Source organism: Muscardinus avellanarius (genome assembly GCF_963383645.1).
Source record: "Muscardinus avellanarius genome assembly, chromosome: 12".
NCBI lineage: Eukaryota > Metazoa > Chordata > Mammalia > Rodentia > Gliridae > Muscardinus > Muscardinus avellanarius.
In genome coordinates this window covers 30,823,043-30,841,815 of record NC_137798.1, presented here as the reverse complement: position 1 = coordinate 30,841,815, position 18,773 = coordinate 30,823,043, and the positions used below count along the sequence as shown (strand labels likewise).

Here is an 18,773-nt window from a genome sequence, read left to right as displayed (position 1 = left end):
TTTATCATTTGCTCATGCAGTAGTAAATATTCAGCTGGTTGTTGAGTTGTGAGAGTTCTGGCGGCCTTCAGACCCCTCCGACCCCGACAGCATCATCTACACATTGCTAACAAATGGCTCAACAGAGCAAGATCTACAGCCGGTATTCTTCTTCACCATAGGACTTAGGCAAACCACCAATTACACCAACAGGGACCATTTGTGCAAGGCCTTTCATTCCTTATCTTTTGTCCCCAGTGCCATCCTCCTGCTTTCAACACTGCATCCCCCAAGATTAATAGGATTCATTTGGTGGGTACTCTCTACCATATTCAAGGGACTCTGATAGGCACTTTGCTCTCCCTCGACTGGGAGTGAGGACTAGAGAAGGAGCAGTAGCAAAAGCCTTGCCTTTGCAGGGTAAAATTGTCCAAGGAGGATAGGAAACAGCTTCTCTCCCTCGAGGAGTTCAAAAAAATGCTAGTGTACACAAAGAGGAGTTCAGGTCAGTCAGGTGGAACATGAACTTGTGTTATGTTTGGCATTTTCATGGTGCATTTAAAAACCATTTGGCTTAGATCTGCCTCCTTGTCCGTGGTCAGTGGAGGACCACACAAGTGGTGGTGGTAAATGAGGAAGAAAATAACCTGCGGGAGAGGCTGAAAAAAACAGGAAGCTTTCTATATGGAAAAAAAACTATAGACCATTTAGATGACATCTTTCAAGGGTGTGAAAATACAAACATTGAAATGGTCATAATCATATCCTGAAAGGACAGCTTCATGTCAGTGAGGTTTTTTGCTGTTGTTGTTGTATTTCGTGTGTGTGTGTGTGTGTGTGTGTGTGTGTGTGTGTTACTAGGGATGGAACCCAGGGGCTTTTTCTACCTCCGAGCTATACTCCCAGACTTGTTTTATACTTTATTTGGAAAAGGGTCTCACTAAGTTGCTGAGAGCCTCACTATGTAGCTGAGTCTGGCTTCGAACCCGTGCGATCCTTCTGTCTCAGCCTCCCAAGCGCGGGGATTACAATCAATGAGGTTTTGTAACTTTTGGAAATGACTTTCATGAGAATAACAGAAGTTAGAATGAACACCTATACAAATCCCCCCAAAAAAGGCAGCTTATTTATGAGTATAAATCTCATGAGATCGCTCTCAACTATTTAATTCTGTATTACCTTAATCACATAGGCAGAAGTGATAACCAGCCGGGCGTGGTGGCGCACGCTTGTAATCCCCTCCCTTGGGAGGCAGAGACAGGAGGATCGCGCAGATTCGAAGCCAGCCGCGCGCGCGCTGGTTTAGGAGACCCTGTCTCCAAATAAAAATGTAAAAATAGGTCTGGGAGTGTAGTCCGGAGATAGAAGGGCTTCCAGGAACCCCAGTACCACCAAAAAAAAAAAAAAAAAAAAAAAAAAAAAAAAAAAGAAGTGATAACCATACATGTAAAAATCAGTTAAGCGAACTTTAATTTAGTGAAATTAGTGTAAAAAACTGAAAAGAACTTTAGCTTGTACATTAAAAGAATATAAACATTGCTTCTAATGGAGCCAATAGAACTTATAATTTTTAGTCTTTTGTTGGTCTACAGGCATATATATTTGGACCTTCATTAAGTTAGCTTTTTTAACCAATTTTTCTTGGTGCATTGTAGTCATACATCTTAATGGGATAAAAAAAAAAAACTTGTGGAGACATACATGCACACATCACTCAATTAGCCCTTATCCAATCCCCATTCCATTCCCTCCCCCTCCCTCCTTCAGATGCTTGGTTTAGTGATTGACTTTGATATGTTTGTTTAAGTACGTCGTGTGCTTTAAAGAGTTTCCCCCCCCCCTTCAGATAGGTCACCTAGTTAGCTTTAAAACTAGTTTAGGTACCCAGGCATGGTGGTGCATACTTGTAATCTCAGCATTTGGGAGGCTGAGACGGGAGGATCAGTATTCGTGACCAGCCTCAGCTACTTAGTGAGGCCCTCTGCAACTCAGTGAGACCCTGTTTCAAAAATAAAAAGAATAAACAATAGGGTTGGGGGTATAGCTCAGAGGTAGAATGCCCATGGGTTCCATTCCCAGTATCGCCAAAAAAAAAAAAAAAATAGTATAGGTTACCTTGCAATGCAAATGTGGTGATTTCCACCCCAGATTTCAGTGAAAACTAAGGTTTTGATACTAAATCAATATCATGGAAAGGGTTTGAGAGTGCAAAGTTAGTAGGCCCATTTACTTGCTCAAGCATGGTATTTTAATAAATTTGTTTCCTGCCTGACATAAGCTCTCTCTACCCATAATGTTTGTTCCTGCTTTTCTTTTTTTCTTTTTTTCTTTTTTGGTGGTACTGGGGTTCCTGGACTTGGAAGCCCTTCTACCTCTAGGCTACACTCCCAGACCTATTTTATATTTTTTATTTGGAAACAGGGTCTCTTAAGCCAGCACAGCTGGCTTTGAACCTGTGTGATCCTCCCGTCTCCGCCTCCCAAGAGCAGGGATTATAAGCGTGCGCCACCACACCCAGCCTGCTTTTCATTTTTAAAATCTAATTCTTTTGCCTTTTTTGTGGAATACATATAGTGACATCCAGTAAACCCAAGGAACTCACTCTATAGTGTAGATGCCAGAAGGTTAAAAGGGCTGTATTCCTGGGCACCATGGAAATGAAGTTTAGTGACCACCTTTGGTGTTTCCTGGGAGCAGCGGCCTCCCATTGCCTTGGAGTAATGGCTTAGTAGAGTGAGATTGGCCTTCTCAGAACTCTTGTTCTAGGCTCTACAGCTGAGGAAGGGGAAAGACACCAGGGGCCACTTGAATAGAGGCCTGCAGACACCATGACCCGCTGAGATTCAAGAAAAACTCATGAATCGATGGTTGCGCTTCATCCCCTAGAGATGGTTTGTCCCCGCACAATTATGTCGGGATCGATGTGGGAATTGTGAGTGGGGAATTGAATAAAGAAACTGAGCACATTTCCACTCCTCCAGCACCAGAGGGTCAGGTGTTTTACTCCTTCTGTTCTGCATCTTCATCAAGGCCGTGCTTTGGAAAAGACCCCAGGGATTTTTCTTAGGAAGAAATCATTTAACACAAATGGCATAATTTATCTCAGAAGTTATTCCTCAGCTGCTTCATAAATACTAATGACATGCACAACAATGTGTTCCACCTTGGAAATTTGCAGCAGAAGCCATGAAGCTGCAAAGATGCTGGCTTTCTGAGTGAGAGGCGGCTCTTCACCACATGTGAAGAGTTTTGGTAGTCAGGTGGGCCTGCTTATCACCCACCACCCTTTCTCTTAAATGACCCTAGACTTAAAAAAGAAAAACAGAGGCATGGCCAAAAAATGAGAATAGGTAGGTGAGACATTTCTCACCAGTCATCCATATGTGCAGCAAATGCTTGGTTATTTCCCATGGGCGTGGAGATACGCGTTGCACTGCATAATCAATGACCCCCAGTATTTAAGGTATCAGAGTGTGAAGATGACTGGGACTTGGTGACCAACCTTGAGGATTTCCAGCTGGAGGGTTGATAACTCTGGAGAATGGAGTAGACTTCCCCCCTTTTCTCCATGTATCCACTGCTGCCATCTGGTCTAATTTGCCACTGTCCTCTGTCTTCTGTCTCCTGAACTATAGTGGACCGTTGTTCCCAAATGCTTGGGTACCCGAAAAATGTTGTCTTAGGGTTTGTATTAGTCAGGGTTCTTATAGATAGGTGTGTGTGTGTGTGTGTGTGTGTGTGTGTGTGTGTGTGTGTAAAAAGAGAAGAAAATTTATTGTGAAGACTTGCCTCACATTATTATGAGGGCCGAGGAGTCTGGGGATCTGCCTTCTGCAAGCTGGAGAACTAGAAATGCTTGCATTATAATTCAGTATGAGTCCAAAGACTTGAAACCCATGGAAATCAAGGGTGTCAGTCCCAGTCCAGAAGTAAGAGAAGATAAAATGAGATGCGCCAGCTTACACAATAAAACAGAAAAAAGGGGACAAATTCCCCCTTCTTTAGCCTTGTGTTCTATCTAGGCCTTCAGTGGATTGGTTGGCGTGCCCAACGATATTGGGAAAGACAGTCTTCTTTACTGGGTTTTTGGCTCATTCTTCCAACTCAGCGAGTGAGCCAATCTCTGCCTAGGTTTACTTCCTCCCTGCACCACAACCTGGAAACTCAGAGCAGTACACTGGACAAGTGTAGGGCTCACTTTATTCCTATCCTGGCTCTCAGGGAGCACTGTCCTCCGCTCCTTGATTGCAGGATCTCAGAAACCATGGTTTCATGTATCATCCCCTTTGGGTTGACTTAGGCAAGAGGGTGGACACAGCCCAGTCTCTGTTGGATATAGCTGCAGGACTGGAATTATTGGGCCATCAAGTATTTGCGTGTTTATCTTTAGTAGATATTACCTAGAGTTTCCCTGTACAATTTTAGATAATTTTCACTGATGTGGTTGAACTTTGCTTTAACCAGAACATTTTGATGAATTTCATCCCCCAGTTTAGCACAGGAAAGAGTGAGGGTGACAGGCTCTCAGTGACATCACACACTTTTTTTTAGAATATCAGCGATTTGCATCCTCATTTAAAATGTATGATTAAAAGTATTGAGTAAGTGGTGGTGGTGAAGAGAAAGCAGATAAATCTGCCTTTGCTTGACTGATAGATGCAATTATATTTGACAGCTTGAGGTCACTAAGTAATAACAGCTTTGATTTTTCCAAAAACCTACTGAGATTATATGTTTAGTACCTGGCTCATTGGAAAAATGGTCTGTCTTAATCTGCCTCTTTCAATCTGCCTCTTTCAAGTTTTAACTCCTCTCTCTTCTCTCTCTCTCTCTCTCTCTCTCTCTCTCTCTCTCTCTCTCTCTCTCTCTCTCTCTCCCCTCTCTCCTTCTTTCTTTCCCCTTTTTTTCTCTCTTTTTTCTTGTGGGTTTTTTTTGGTGGTATTAGGGATTGAACCCAGGGACAGTATACCTCTGAGCTACACCCCCAGCCCTAGTTTATCCTTTTTACTTTGAAACAGGGTCCTCACTAAGTAGCTGAGGCTGGTCACAAACCTGTGACCCTCCTGTCTCAACTTCCCAAGTGCTGGGATTACGAGCACGTGCCACCACACTTTTCCCTCCATCCCTTCTTTTCTCTCCATCCCTTTCTCCCTTCTTGTTCTTCTTACTTGATTTCTCTTTCTCTCTCTCTCTCTCTCCTTCTCTCCCTCTATCCTTCTATTCTTCCCTCTCTTCCTTCCTCCCTCCCTCCCTCCATTTCGTACTCTTCTCACATAAGGAGATCAATAGCCACATAACATTCTTCCATGGTTCTATTAGAAAGATCTTTCTCACAGTAGAGTATATGGTATCATAGCACAAGAGCGCACAGGACCAGACCTCATACAGTGGGGAGTGAATGCTCCCTTCCATAGCTGCAGTGGGAAAATGCTCCCATCTCTTCTTATTGTAAAGGGTATTTAAACTCTAAGAAATGTTTTGCCTCAGCTCTCCTAGGTAAAAGATAAACTAAATTTCTACCATGTATGACATTTTCCTAAAGAGACTTACAGCTTGGCCTACCCTTTTCAATATATAGTGATAATGCTAAAAAGAAGTATAACATTAAAGGACTCTGCCTCACATTTTATCCCCAGCCTTTGAGCCTCTTGTAGAGAAATTCAATTTATTCTTGAGTCAGGTAGCTGCTGCTTTGATGCCTTTGTTTTTTGAAACTGTTTGTAAATCTCTCCTAAGAATAGATCAAAAACGATGTTTACATCTTTTTCCAGAATTGAGGAAGTAAGAACAAAATAAAACTTTATGACTGGTAGTTAACCCTTCTATTACTTTCATTGCATATTACAGTTGTTGATATTGAAATTAATCTACTTCATAAATCATCATCATTGTCACGTCTCTGGGCATTTACCTCCTTGACTTGGGGAAAAACAGCTTCCTTGGCTGTTTGTTTCAAGGTTACATTACATGAATCAGACATGGTATATCCTTTACATGTAAATTGTAAAGTTGCAATAAATAATACCAACTACATTTTATAATTTATTGTGTGTTTCATTTCCCCTTTACCCAAAATGAAATCAAATTGGTTTTCTCTGCAGGACCACAGAGAATTATCTAAGAAAGTTAAGAAATCAACACAATGGGAAGCCTTGGGTTGCTGAATCTCAATTTGAAAATCTGTTTTCAGGGAGAAATAATGATAAAGTTGCAGGAAAAGAGAATGTTATAAGAGGTTTTAAACTCTAAATTCCTCTCCTTCTAGTCAACTGATATTTCTTTTATTTCTTGGCTCTTGCTTTTTTCTCTCAATTTCCGGTAGTTCTTAGGATTTCCCTCTTTTTCAGTAAGAAAATGTATAAATCCCATAAAACTGGCTTAATTTTGAAACAGTTTAACCTGAAATAAGTTTTTTATTTGTTCACGGTTTCTAGTTTGAACAAGAACAGTTTTTCATTTCATTGAGAAGTCATTCATTTTTTCTCTCATTTATTCATGCGTATATCATTTAATGCTGTGTATCAATTAATAATATAGAAGACTAGGAAGGGCAGTGGGGAACTCAAGCCTTCTGAGGTTAAACTTTCTGATTTCAGGCTTAAGATCTAATATCTGAGACTGATTTGCTATAAATAAAAGTATCCCATTGACTTAGAATACTTTTTAAAAATAAAAATCTACATTTTTTTCCTTTGGTGGTACTGGGGTTCCTGGAAACCCTTCTACCTCCGGGCTACACTCCCAGACCTATTTTATATTTTTTTATTTGGAAACAGTGTCTCTTAAGCCAGCGAGGCTGGCTCCGAACCAGCGTGATCCTCCTGTCTTTGCCTCCCAAGCGCGGGGATTACAAGTGTGTGCCACCACACCCGGCCATATTTTGTATATATAAAGAAGATAAAATTAGAAGAAATGAGATTTTCCATGTATCAACTACATCTCATGTGGGCCTATGACATTGAAGTTGTCTGTTCCAGTGGTAATGCTGCCTCCTTGTTGGTAATTTGAAAATATTAAAACAGTCTAGTAATTTCCAGCAGAGTTGTTATAGGGTGACCTCTTGCCTATCCATGTAGAGTTGACTGCCATGGACATGGCTCTCTACCCATACATTAAAGACAGCCTTTCTAAAGAATGCTTAATGCATGATATTTCTTATTCTCTTTTTACTAAAGTACATATCCAAATTTATTTATAAAGAAGTTTTCCATACAAATGGTTTCTTTTTTGGTATTTCTTTGGAGAAATTTTCTTAGGTTTTCCATCATCATCATCATCATCATCACCATTTCTTCCTCCTCCTCCTCCCCTTTCTCCTCTGCTTCCTATTTGTAGATGAGAATGTGATGTAGTTGGAAACACAAGGAAAATCCAGGAATCTTTCAAATGGAGACCTCTTTCTCTGTGATTCGCCCTTCAAGAGGCTGAGGGAGTCTACTTCCTTAAGGCCCCATGCACTGATTCTATGCCTTCCTTCACCTTTGACACAAAGAAAGCATGGACTGTTTAAGGGCATCCTACATTCGTCTCCACTGACTTAAAGCTCATGACTAAAATGTCACTACTTTTGTTGCTTTTCCTCTGAATAAAACATTCTTTCCTAAAAACATGCAGATTCAAGAATTCCCTGCCAGACCCATTGGGGTCTATTCAGGAATCTCTTAAGAGAGCCTCCAGTTCCTAAGATGAGAAGAAGGTCACAAAGAGAAGTAGAGCCCTAAAGACAAATCTGTCCATTTCAAGAACTGATCTGGTTTGAGAACTCAGATTACATCACCTGTGGAGTCTAAACATTTACTATGTCCCTAAGGTATAACACTCTTTGAGAAAGAGTGTGAAAACCAAATTTAAAAAAAAAAATCAGTCCTGGTAGAGAGCACCATGCTCATTTCCCACTGACTTCAGCAAGGATGATGTTTCCCTGTTTTGAAAGCATTTGAAATAATCTAGATATTTCTGCTTTTAAACTTTATTAACATTCATCCATATCACCTGGTGAAATTACTGACACAGCCTCAGACCTAATATTTATTTCTCATACATATTATGAAATTCACCTAGAATTACCATACATTAGAGTTTTATAAGAGCAGGAAGAAAACCACTTTCAAATAAGCATTTCTCACCTCAGCCTTTTCCCTTACATTAGTACCAAGAAGCCATGATCCACTTTGCTCTTACTTCTTCCTAAGGCCACATTTCAGAGTTTTATTTGTTTGTTTATTTATTTATTTATTTTGGCACAAAGTATTGAACCTAGGGGTATTTTACCTCAGAGCAAAACTGCCAGCCTTTTTAATTTTTTTTTGAAACAGGGTCTCATAAATTACGGAGGGCCTTGCTAGGTTGCTAATTCTGGCCTCAAATCTGCAGTCCCCCTGTCTCAGCCTCCTAAGTTTTGGGCATCACCATGCCAGCTGAGGTTTTTATCTTTTTCTCTCCTTCAGTCACCTAAGACACAGTCAAGGAGCAGCACCGGTAAGAGTCTATGTAAACACTGCTTTTATTCTTGCTCCAAGTTGTTTATTTCTCTTCAGCAGTTTTGAAATAAAAATATCTGGCCATTAGACTCCAGCTGAGCCAGAAGCTGAAACACACCACAAACACTGACCTTCATTCAACTGTAAGGTCATGATAGAACTCTGCATGGTTAAATTTTTAAGGCATCTTAGGTAAATAGGTTGGCAGGTTCTGCATTTTAGCTGCCTACTCTTAACGTGAAACTTTAATGTGGATATTATTTGTTCTTTATCACACTTGATTTCTTAATTTATAAAAATAGCCATATAAAGTTATAAAATCTTTCTATTTAAGCCCAACAGGTAAAGGAAATATTTGTGCAAATGTTAGTAAATGTATAATACCTGTGAAATATGAGATAGAAGGGATATAAAGGTGGTGAGTGGTCATTTTGTTTATATGCTTATTATTTGTTTCCTTGAAAAGATACTGTAAGGCTGAAACAGTAATTTGTGTCTTAAACAGGGTTTCTCTTTAGGAATAGTTGAGAGGTGATGCTGTGAATAATGAGATGGTTGGGAAAGAGTGCCTTTCTGGGAAAAAGAAAGGATCTCTCACCACTGGGCTTGGATGTGGAGAATCCTCCACAGAATAATCTGTATGACCTCTTCTCTTTTGCATATTATGCAAGTAACGTGTATTTCTGTCTTTCCCTTTTTTAAAAATCGGTCCACCAAATCCACCTTCCTGACTTGCTGCAAGACTTGTTTAAGATTAGGTGGTTGTTTTAGTTGGGTATAAAATGTCCCCTAAAGATCTCATTTATTAAAGTTTGAAGACAATTTAATTGAGTCTCGAGGGTTGTAATACCAGAAGTAGATAAATCCATTGTAATTGATTTACCTGGGTGGTACCAGGCAGGCCCACAGGGTGCAGTTCAAGGAGGAGCTGGTGGTGCAGCCTTGAAAATTATAAATGGCTCCTCCTCCCCTTCTCTCTCTCTCTCTCTTGCTTCCGGCCTCCATGATGTGAACACAGTCAACATATGCACTGAGATCCATGGTCCCCAGCTTCAAGTGGACTAAACCAGTTAAAAAAATAAATCTTCTTTCCTCGAAGATATATGGTCAGTCTTTTAGATTATAGCTACAAGAATGCTGATCAGAATAGTGGTGCTTGTTAGTAGCTGGCTTGTTGGGTTTTTAATTTTTTTTTTCTTTTTATTGATGGATTGTAGTCCTACATCTTAATGGAGTGCAAGATGGTAGAGGCATACATGCACACATCACTCACTTAGCCCTTACACAGTTCCTACCCCCATTCTCTCCCCCCTCCCTCCTCATGTTTGGTTGGGTGATTGACTTTGTTATGTTTGTTAATTTACATCATGTACATTAGAGAATTTCCCTCTTTCCCCCGCCCATTCCCCTCATTTGGGTCATCTTATTTTCTCTGTATTTTCTCCTTCATCTAGAGTTCCTCCTATGACCCATTTTCTCCCTAGCTTCTGCATATTAAGGGAGAGTATCTAATTTCTTATTTCTTGTGATTGACTTATCTCCTTAGCATAATGCTTTCCAATTCCATCCATTTCCTATAAATGATGTAATTGTGTTATTCTTTATGGCTGAGTAAAATTTCATTGTGTACATATTCCATAGTTTTGTAATCCATTCATCTGTTGATGGACATCTTGGCTGGTTCTATAGTTTGGCAATTGTGAATTGTGCAGCTATAAACATAGATATACATGCATTAGTTTGGTAGTTTAGTTTCCATTCTTTTGGGTAGATAAACAGAAGTGGTATTATTGGATCATATGGTAGGTTCGTTCCCATTCTTCTAAGAATCCTCCATTCTGTTTTGAATGAAATAGTGTTTTCTGATGTGCACAGTCAAGGCCAGTGCAGTTATCTCCACGTTGCCATTAGAGCCAGGTATCTGATTTTATTTTTCTCAACTGTCTTATAATAGGACCATTTTATTTTTTCATGGTACTGGGGACGGAACCCTTCTACCTCTGGGCTACATTCCCAGACGTATTTTATATTTTATTTGGAAACAGGGTCTCTTAAGCCAGCAAGGCTGGCTTCAAACCTACACGATCCTCCTGTCTCCGCTTCCCAAGCATGGGGATTACAAGTGTGCGCCACAACACCCGGCTAATTGGGCCATTTTTAAAAAATACCTCTTTGTGAGATGGAGATGTTTCACTACTTGAATAAATTTCACTACTTGATGCTGCTGCTGCTGCTGCTGCTGCTCTGGACAGAATAGTTTGTATCACTGCTTCATAACTGTAGTCAGGATGCAGGATCAAGTCTACATGAAGGTCATAAGACAGACATGAAGCCATGAAAACCATATTTTTTCCCAGAGCTGATAGCACAATGACCTGGAATTGGCTGCTTCCTTGCTCCTGACTGCCTCTCATGCCAGTGCAGGAAGCCACAGCCATAGAAGTGGGAGTGGATGGGAAGGAGGCCTTAAGCTTGGATACCCCCAAAACTTGAGCTGCTGAGTGAGTCCCACATACACAACACAGCAGTCCTGGAGAAGCCATTTCTCCAGTTTGTTTTATTATATGTAAGAGAGCACCTATATTTCAGTAATCTTCAACACCTGTCTCCACCTGCTAATCATACATTTAATCAGGCCAACCTCTTTCTAGTTTAAAATGAATCATTTATTTATGTTTTAATATAATATTTTATTCCTTTCATTTGAACCTAGAGGCATTCTACTTCCAAGCTGCATCCTCAGCCCTATTTTCTATTTTATTTTTAAACAGCTAAGTTGCTGAGGTTGGCCTTGAACCTGTAATCCTTCTGTTTCAATCTCCCAAGTACTGGAATTATAGGCATGTGACACCATGCCCAGGTATTTTTACATTATTTTCTATTTAATACAAGCAACACTGTGTATCTATTTATGACTTTAATATATTGTGTCTTTCCTTAACTTACTTAAGAAGAAAAGAAATATTAAGGAAATAACAGTTCAGGGAGCTATAAAAATCACAGCAAGTCGTATCATTATTAAGAATAAATGATTTTGTTAATCCTCTTTTAATGAGCATCTCATACCCAATAAAATGTGACATTTGACATTGCAGGAAAAATTTATACTGAAAAGAGCAGTGGACTTGAAATTCATCATTTAAGTTGCTACTTTTTCAGTGATTCATGGTATGTTTTTGGCAAGTCATTGCTTTCTGTGCCTCAGTCTCCTTGTCTAAAAATAAACAGGAGGATAGTGGCAATCATTCTCTATCACAGATTATTTTCGATTTCAAGAAAGAAAGTCAAGCCGGGCATGGTGGTGCACGCTTGTAATCCAGCATTTGGGAGGCTGAGACCAGAGAATCGCGGTTCACGAACAGCCTCAGCTATTTAGTGAGGCCCTCCGCAACTTAGTGAGACCCTGTTTCAAAATAAAGAACAAAAACTGGGCAGAGGGTGTAGCTTGGTGGTCAAATGCCCCTGGGTTCCATCCCCAGACCCACAAGAGACGGGGAGGGGGGGTGTGTGTCAGAATCTACATAAGCAGGATTTTTATTTTATTTTATTTTATTTTATTTTATTTTATTTTATTTTGGTGGTAATGGGGTTCCTGGAAACCCTTCTACCTCCAGGGTACACTCCTAGACCCATTTTATATTTTCATTTGGAAACAGGGTCTCTTAAGCCAGCGCAGCTGGCTTCCAACCTTCGAGATCCTCCTGTCTCCACCTCCCAAGCGTGGGGATTACAAGCATGTGCCATCATGGCCCAGCTAACAGGAGTTTTTAAAACTTATTTTTTCTTTAAAAGTACTGTGTCAATATACTGGGCCCAACATCACAAACTAGTAGAAGTAGCTTAGAAGATCTGCATGTAGATTTATCCACATCTTCCATGTTTTAGGAATGAAGGACATGATAACAGTCTGTTTTTTGTTCTTCACAAGTCTATCAGAGAAACAAACATCAAATATTACACCCAGGCTTGAAATGGACCCATTTTTGCAATGAATGTTGTAAAGTGAAAGACATAACATTCCTCCCCCTGAAACCTATTTGGATAACATGATCATAAAAATGTTTTTCTTTGATGTTGACCTGTTAGCTGAAATCTGAATAGTAGGGAAGCGGCAAGCACAGGGAAAGCAGGGAAAGAGCTGTGCATGCAGGGTCAGCGAGTGCGGGGCTGAGGTGGCCAGGGGCTGCTGTTTCCCTGGGGTGGTAGATGGCTGGAGCTTGTTGGACAGAAAGGAATAACGTGAGCTTGGAGAGGCTCCCAAGGGCCAGGCTACCAGGGTTTCATAGGGACTTGCATGTTATTCTAAGGCTTTGGGATACCACTGGGGTGTGTGTGTGTGTGTGTGTGTGTGTGTGTGTGTGTGTGTGTGTGTGTGTGTTGCAGTAATGGGGATGGAACCCAGGGGCATTCTACCTTGAGCTACACCCCCAGCCCTACTTTTTATTCTTTATTTGGAAACAGGGTCTCACTGAGTTGCAAAGGGCCTCACTAAGTAGCTGAGGCTGTCCTTGAACCACGATCCTCCTGTCTCAGCCTCCCAAATGCTGGGATTATAAGCATGCGCCACCACGCCCAGCACTGGGTTTATAAAAGGTAATTCACATCACATGCCTCCACCATCTTGTGCCCCATTAAGATGTATGACTACAATGCACCAGTAAAATTTTTTAAAAATAATTTTAAAAAGGTAATTCAGTTTTCAATTTAAGTTTTAATGGACAAGCTAGTCAGAGGACAGTTTGAAGAAAGTCATAGAAGTCCATACTAGGGATGATGATATATTGCCTGAGATGTGGCTGTTTCATTAATCCTTTCTGACTTTTCTTAACTCCACCTTGGCTCTTAAAGCCCCCACCCCAAAACTTCAGATGACTTCTACATCCTCCTACTTTCTATTATACTTTAGTACTTCTTTCACATGGCATTTTTGTTTTGTTTTGTTTGTTTTGGGGTGGTTTTTGTTTTTTGTTTTTTTGGTTTTGCACTGGAGATTGAATCCAGGGTTCTGTGCATTCTTCCATACTAGACAAGCTCTCTATCACTGAGCTACATCCTCAGCCCATTTTATTTTGAGACAGTATCTTAAAAGTTGCCCAGGCTGGCCTCAAACTTCTGACCCTCCTGCCTTGGCCTATCCAATAGCCGGGACTACAAATATGCACAATCATACCCAGCTTCTTTTGCACAATTCTTATTGCCAAGTTCTTGATTCAGAAAATACCTTATTCAACCTTTAAATTCCAGCCAAAACCTAAATGGTCTATAAATATTTGTTGAATGAGAAAATGTGTAAGTTTTCTTGGTTCTCAGCAGCCCATGTGCTTTTAAATCACCTGGGAAGACTTAAAATATGAGATCCAGAGCTACACCCACAGAGCTTCCAGTTCACACAGCTCAGGGTGATGCTGTAGTAACTCTCAGATGAGTCCGATGTGCGGTCAGGGTGGAGACTCAGGGGACTGGGTTGATTCCGGGTGCTCTGCAGTATTAACTGGGTGTGTCCTACCCATTCTGCCCCTTCAAACCCCTAGATATCTGTATTTTCCTATGATTTTTGAAAGTATAAATATTCTGGTTATCTAGTCTTATGATGAAAAAATAATGAATCTGGGGGATCTACAGTGGGGTGTAGTGGACATACAGCACTATAATTACTGACATAAGTAATTTGGCTATATTTTCCAGAATGTGCTTTTAATTATCTTCCTTTTGGAAATAGAACATAAATTGCTGTTTTTTTCCCTAGACATATAGAATTTGAATGACTCATTTTTATAAGCTAAGGACTCAAATAAAAGGAAAGGGTTAAATCATGGTTCCTCAAGTACAGTACTCAAGTCTGGCCATGATGTATTTGTGTAAGTGTTTTGATTTCATAAAAGGAAATACTTTAATTCCATATAGTGCATATGTAATAATATAATTATAAGGCACCTGCTTCAAAACAGAAACTGGGATGTTGGAGATAATAACAATAAACAAAAATTAAATCAAAATCAAACCGGGCTCAGTGCCCAGGAAGACTAGCCAGACTCCAAGAACTGGGCAAGAAATAAATAGCAAAAAAAAGGGCAGGAATGGATAGAGTTGTAACTGTCTCTTTTAAAATGACCACGTTACAGTGTGGTCCCAGCGGAGGAATTCTGCAGGGACATTTGTCATCGTGGGTGGGGTTCCTGCCTGTCTCATTTCAATTACAAACTTCCAATGAAACTTACCTCCCTGAAATGCGAATCTGAAACATGCCAGGAATATACAGTGGTCCTGCATTGTGTTTGAGCTTTTATAATGCTGTAAACTTCTTGGAAACAAATGACCAGAAATAAAAACAGGAGCTCATAATGACTTTAACTGAAGTTAGAAAGAAAGACTTCAAGTTTCCCAGGATGCTTAAATGCCATGTGATTTACATAACAAGGGAGGAAATTCTCTTTGTGTGTTTAGGGGTGTGTGTCTAATACAGGAACCCATGTTTTCCTGTTATTGAAAAGCATTCTTTCTTTAATCTTTTAAGCACATTTTGGGTCTGCATATATTCCAGGTGTGTTGTTTCCTTTAATATTAAAATGCAAGAGCAGGGTACAACTATCAGAAACACCTATTAGGTCTTCTTTTTGTGCCATCTGAGACACAAATAAATAAAATAATAAATAAATTAAATGAATGGATAGCACCCAGGGCACACTGATAATATTGCCTGAATTTATTTAGGTGAATGGTTATTTCTTATGGTTATTTCCTGGAGCCTGTTCATAGAAGCCATTTGTGACAGAAGACTATAAAATTTACTCTGATCATGGGTATTAAGGGGATGATGACTGATGACTTTTTAATCACAAAAGTAAATGTAATTGGTGTAAAATGTTCAGAAACTTTTAGCCAAATATAACAAATAATGAGTCATAAACTAAAGCATTATTTGAAGCTAAAAGAATTTGCTAAACTCTGATTAGGGGTAAAGGGAGAAGATTGTATTGGGGCCAAAAGACAGTTTTTAGTGCTAGGATTGTAAGTTTATTTCTCACCATATCTAAAGTCAGAGAGGCTGTCTTTCCTTCTTTTATGCTGGTCTCTGCTCTCCAATTTCAGTGACCCCAGACACAGAAACTGTAAAAGACTGAGGAATGCATAAACCATAGAGAATTCACCTCACCAACTGTGACTGGAGCAAGTGCTGTCCGTCCCCTCATTCCTCAAGAATGTTTTCTCGTGTGTGTGTGTGTGTGTGTGTGTGTGTGTGTGTGTGTGTGTGTGTTTTGTTTTTGCAGTACTGGAGATGGAACCCAGGGGCATCCTACCTTCAAGCTACACTTCCAACCTTATTTTTTAATCTTTATTTTGAAACAGGGTCTCACTGAGTTGCAAAGAGCCTCACTAAGTAGCTGAGACTGTCTGCAAACCATGATCCTCCTGTCTCAGCTTCCCAAGCACTGGGATTACAAGCGTGCACCACCACGCCTGACTTTACAGATGCAATCTTATGCATAACACTGATTAGGACAGAATTCATTGCCACCCCTGGTGCTCTCCACTTGCCTTCCTTCCTCCATGGCACCATTCTTGTTGAATCTTAAGTAATTTCTTCATCCAGGTCTCAGGAGGCGCTTTCAGGAAAGCTCTGTTACAACCCTGAATTACCCCTCCCACCACTATTGTGTCTTTACATCATAGAGCGGATATAGAAAAGTTCAGGTGCCTCTTCCCTAGTGCTTAATGTGAGTCTGAGTGGTGATGAGGTCCCTTTACAGCACAGAAGAGGAAGAACAGCTGGAGCTGGGGACAGGGACCATCCTGCTCCTGTTAGTGTAATGATCTCAAGAATTCATATATAGGGGACGTGCTTGGAATGCCAGACACAATCATAATCAGACGCAAACTCGATACAAACTGACTGATGTTGTAAAGCCAAATAGTTCTTTTTCTATTGTTTATTTGTTTGTTTACTTATTTGAGGTGAGGTATTACTCTTTATCACTAAAGCCTCAGATGTTCACACAAGACTATAAAACTGAAAAAAAAAAAAAAAGCATTACAGTTCTCCAAGGAGCCAGCAACCTTCACTCCCTTTAAAATTTAGCCTTCCTAAGGAACAGTGTGTGGCCCTGCGTGCATCTTTCTCTGTGAGCTGTAATTACGCACTGTGATGTCTATTCAGGGTGCTTGGTGTCATTCCATTAAGTCATTCTCAGTTTTACTGGCTGAAGATGTAAATGGAGGTGCTTTTACAGTTATGGTATAAATGGCTTCATGGGGCTGGAGAAGTAGATCAGTGGTACAGCGCTGGCCTAGTATGCATGAGGCCCTGGGATCCACCCCAGCACCAAATAAGCACATAAACAAACTGCTTGAGAGATTAGAACATCTGTTTTGTTTGCATTCATCCCCACCAAAGGCTCACCTTCATTTACATTCTCTTCCTCTTCCTCTCATTATGCATATATGTGGTAGGTGTCATAGAAATAACACTAAATGAGGAAATTAATCACCCTGAAGACCCACTAATCTGAGGGTTCTTTTCTTGGCAGTGACAAACAAGAAGCCCACACAGGCATCCATCACGAAGGTCAAACAGTTTGAAGGCTCCACATCATTTGTGCGGAGATCACAGTGGATGCTCGAACAGCTTCGCCAGGTTAATGGTATCGATCCTAATCGGGTGAGTGAATTGTCCAGTGCTGACCAAGGGAATTCTCTGCACAAGATGACACTCTGATTGACCTTGGTTGTGGTGGTGGGGGTTTCAATCATTCTTATTAAGGCTATTTCTCGATTTCAGTTATGAGTGAAACTTTCTGGTGCCTCTTTCCTTCCTCTGGGAAATCACAGAGCTTTTTATTACATTTGATGGAAGAACCTAAAGGGTTGTGTATAACAAAAATGCTGTTTCTAGTGATGTCTATCACCAAAGGGCATGTTCAGATAATCAGGTCCAGTTAGCAGAACTAAAACACCATTTTTATTAAAGCTTCATTTATCTCTGAATGCCACCAAGGATAAGGACTATCCACCAAAAATCCAATAACTAAGGCACCTTGAAAATTATGTACTTGGACTCCATTGGATTTAATGAGAGAAACATGGTATAGTTATCTATTCAAAGCACCAGCTCTTTTGTATTCACACACACACACACACACACACACACACACACACACACACCCACTCCAAAACATCAATAATGAAGAAAAACAAAATATAAATTGATACAAGGGGGAATCATCCTACCAAAGGTTAGGGGGAAAATTACTAGAGGTAATTTCTGAGAACCTGAAGGCCACCTTTTTCCAAGTAATTGGAGAGAAACTACATGGTTGGAATTCTGACCCAAGTCACTGTGTAGTAAGACTATCCCAACTTCTGTGATAGTAGCTTCCTATGGACATCTGTAAATTCTATAAGATTTGGATAAAGTGAGAGGTGTGGAAGTCCCTCCTTTTCATTTGGGTTATAATAGAGATGAGCCTCAGGATTAGTGCCATAGTATTCGTGTTAAATCTGAGTCTTTTGATGCGGAAAAGCTGGAAGCGGCCGTTTTTATAGATTGAGTTCAGTAGTTATTTCACTGTGTTTTCCAGGATTCTGCAGAGTTTGATTTGTTGTTTGAAAATGCTTTTGACCAGTGGGTAGCCAGCACAGCCTCAGAAAAATGCACCTTCTTCCAGATCCTCCACCACACCTGCCAGCGGTACCTCACGGACAGGAAGCCAGAGTTTATCAACTGCCAATCCAAAATTATGGGAGGTGAGTAAACAGTTATGCGACTTCAGTCATCCTGCTTCCTTAAACTCATTTTTATGTAAAAAGTTAGGTGTTCAGCAACATAATTACACACAAACAAAAGAAGCAACATGTTCAGTACCAGACAGCATGTGACCATTCTTGGGAGTTCTTTGTATGCTAAATCTAGACATAGTAGCATATTTTCACTCTTATGCAAAAGCTGGTCTTTTTTTAAAACAATTAGCCACTTAGCTAAGATTTGTAGTATGAGAACAAGCCTATCCCTTTATTAGAAAGACTTTTCTCTCTGTTTATATATATGTATGTTTAAACTACCTTTTTTTATAACTTCACACAAGAACACTGTTTTCTGGGTTCCTTTTTCCTATCATTTCTCAAGATATTTTATAAATACTAATATAAAGTTTCAATAGACGTTACCCCTTTCTTTTCAACAATAGACAGTCTCATTTTTATTCTTTATTTGGGGGCTGTTTTTTTTAAATTTTTTATTGGTGCATTGTAGTCATACATCTTAATGGGATAAAAGACTTCTGTCGACATACGTGCTTACATCACCCAAATAGCCTTTAC

The 18,773-nt window shown here is 40.1% G+C and overlaps 1 protein-coding gene across 5 annotated transcripts in view; it reads left to right on the top strand.

Annotated features, from left to right (window-relative positions):
* The window catches only part of STXBP6 (syntaxin binding protein 6), a gene marked incomplete at both ends in the record, with an annotated part of 175,531 nt that overhangs the window by 104,705 nt on the left and 52,053 nt on the right, over nt 1-18,773 (top strand). For 3 of the 5 annotated variants that reach the window (XM_080708001.1, XM_080708000.1, XM_080707999.1), the window contains 2 exons: nt 16,985-17,115; nt 18,035-18,200. The exons of 1 other annotated variant lie outside the window; for it this stretch is intronic. In XM_080708001.1, coding sequence (XP_080564127.1) covers nt 16,985-17,115; nt 18,035-18,200 — 297 coding nt within the window. The remainder of the gene's footprint in view (nt 1-16,984; nt 17,116-18,034; nt 18,201-18,773) is intronic. One more of the 5 variants, XM_080708002.1, reaches the window with a different exon arrangement.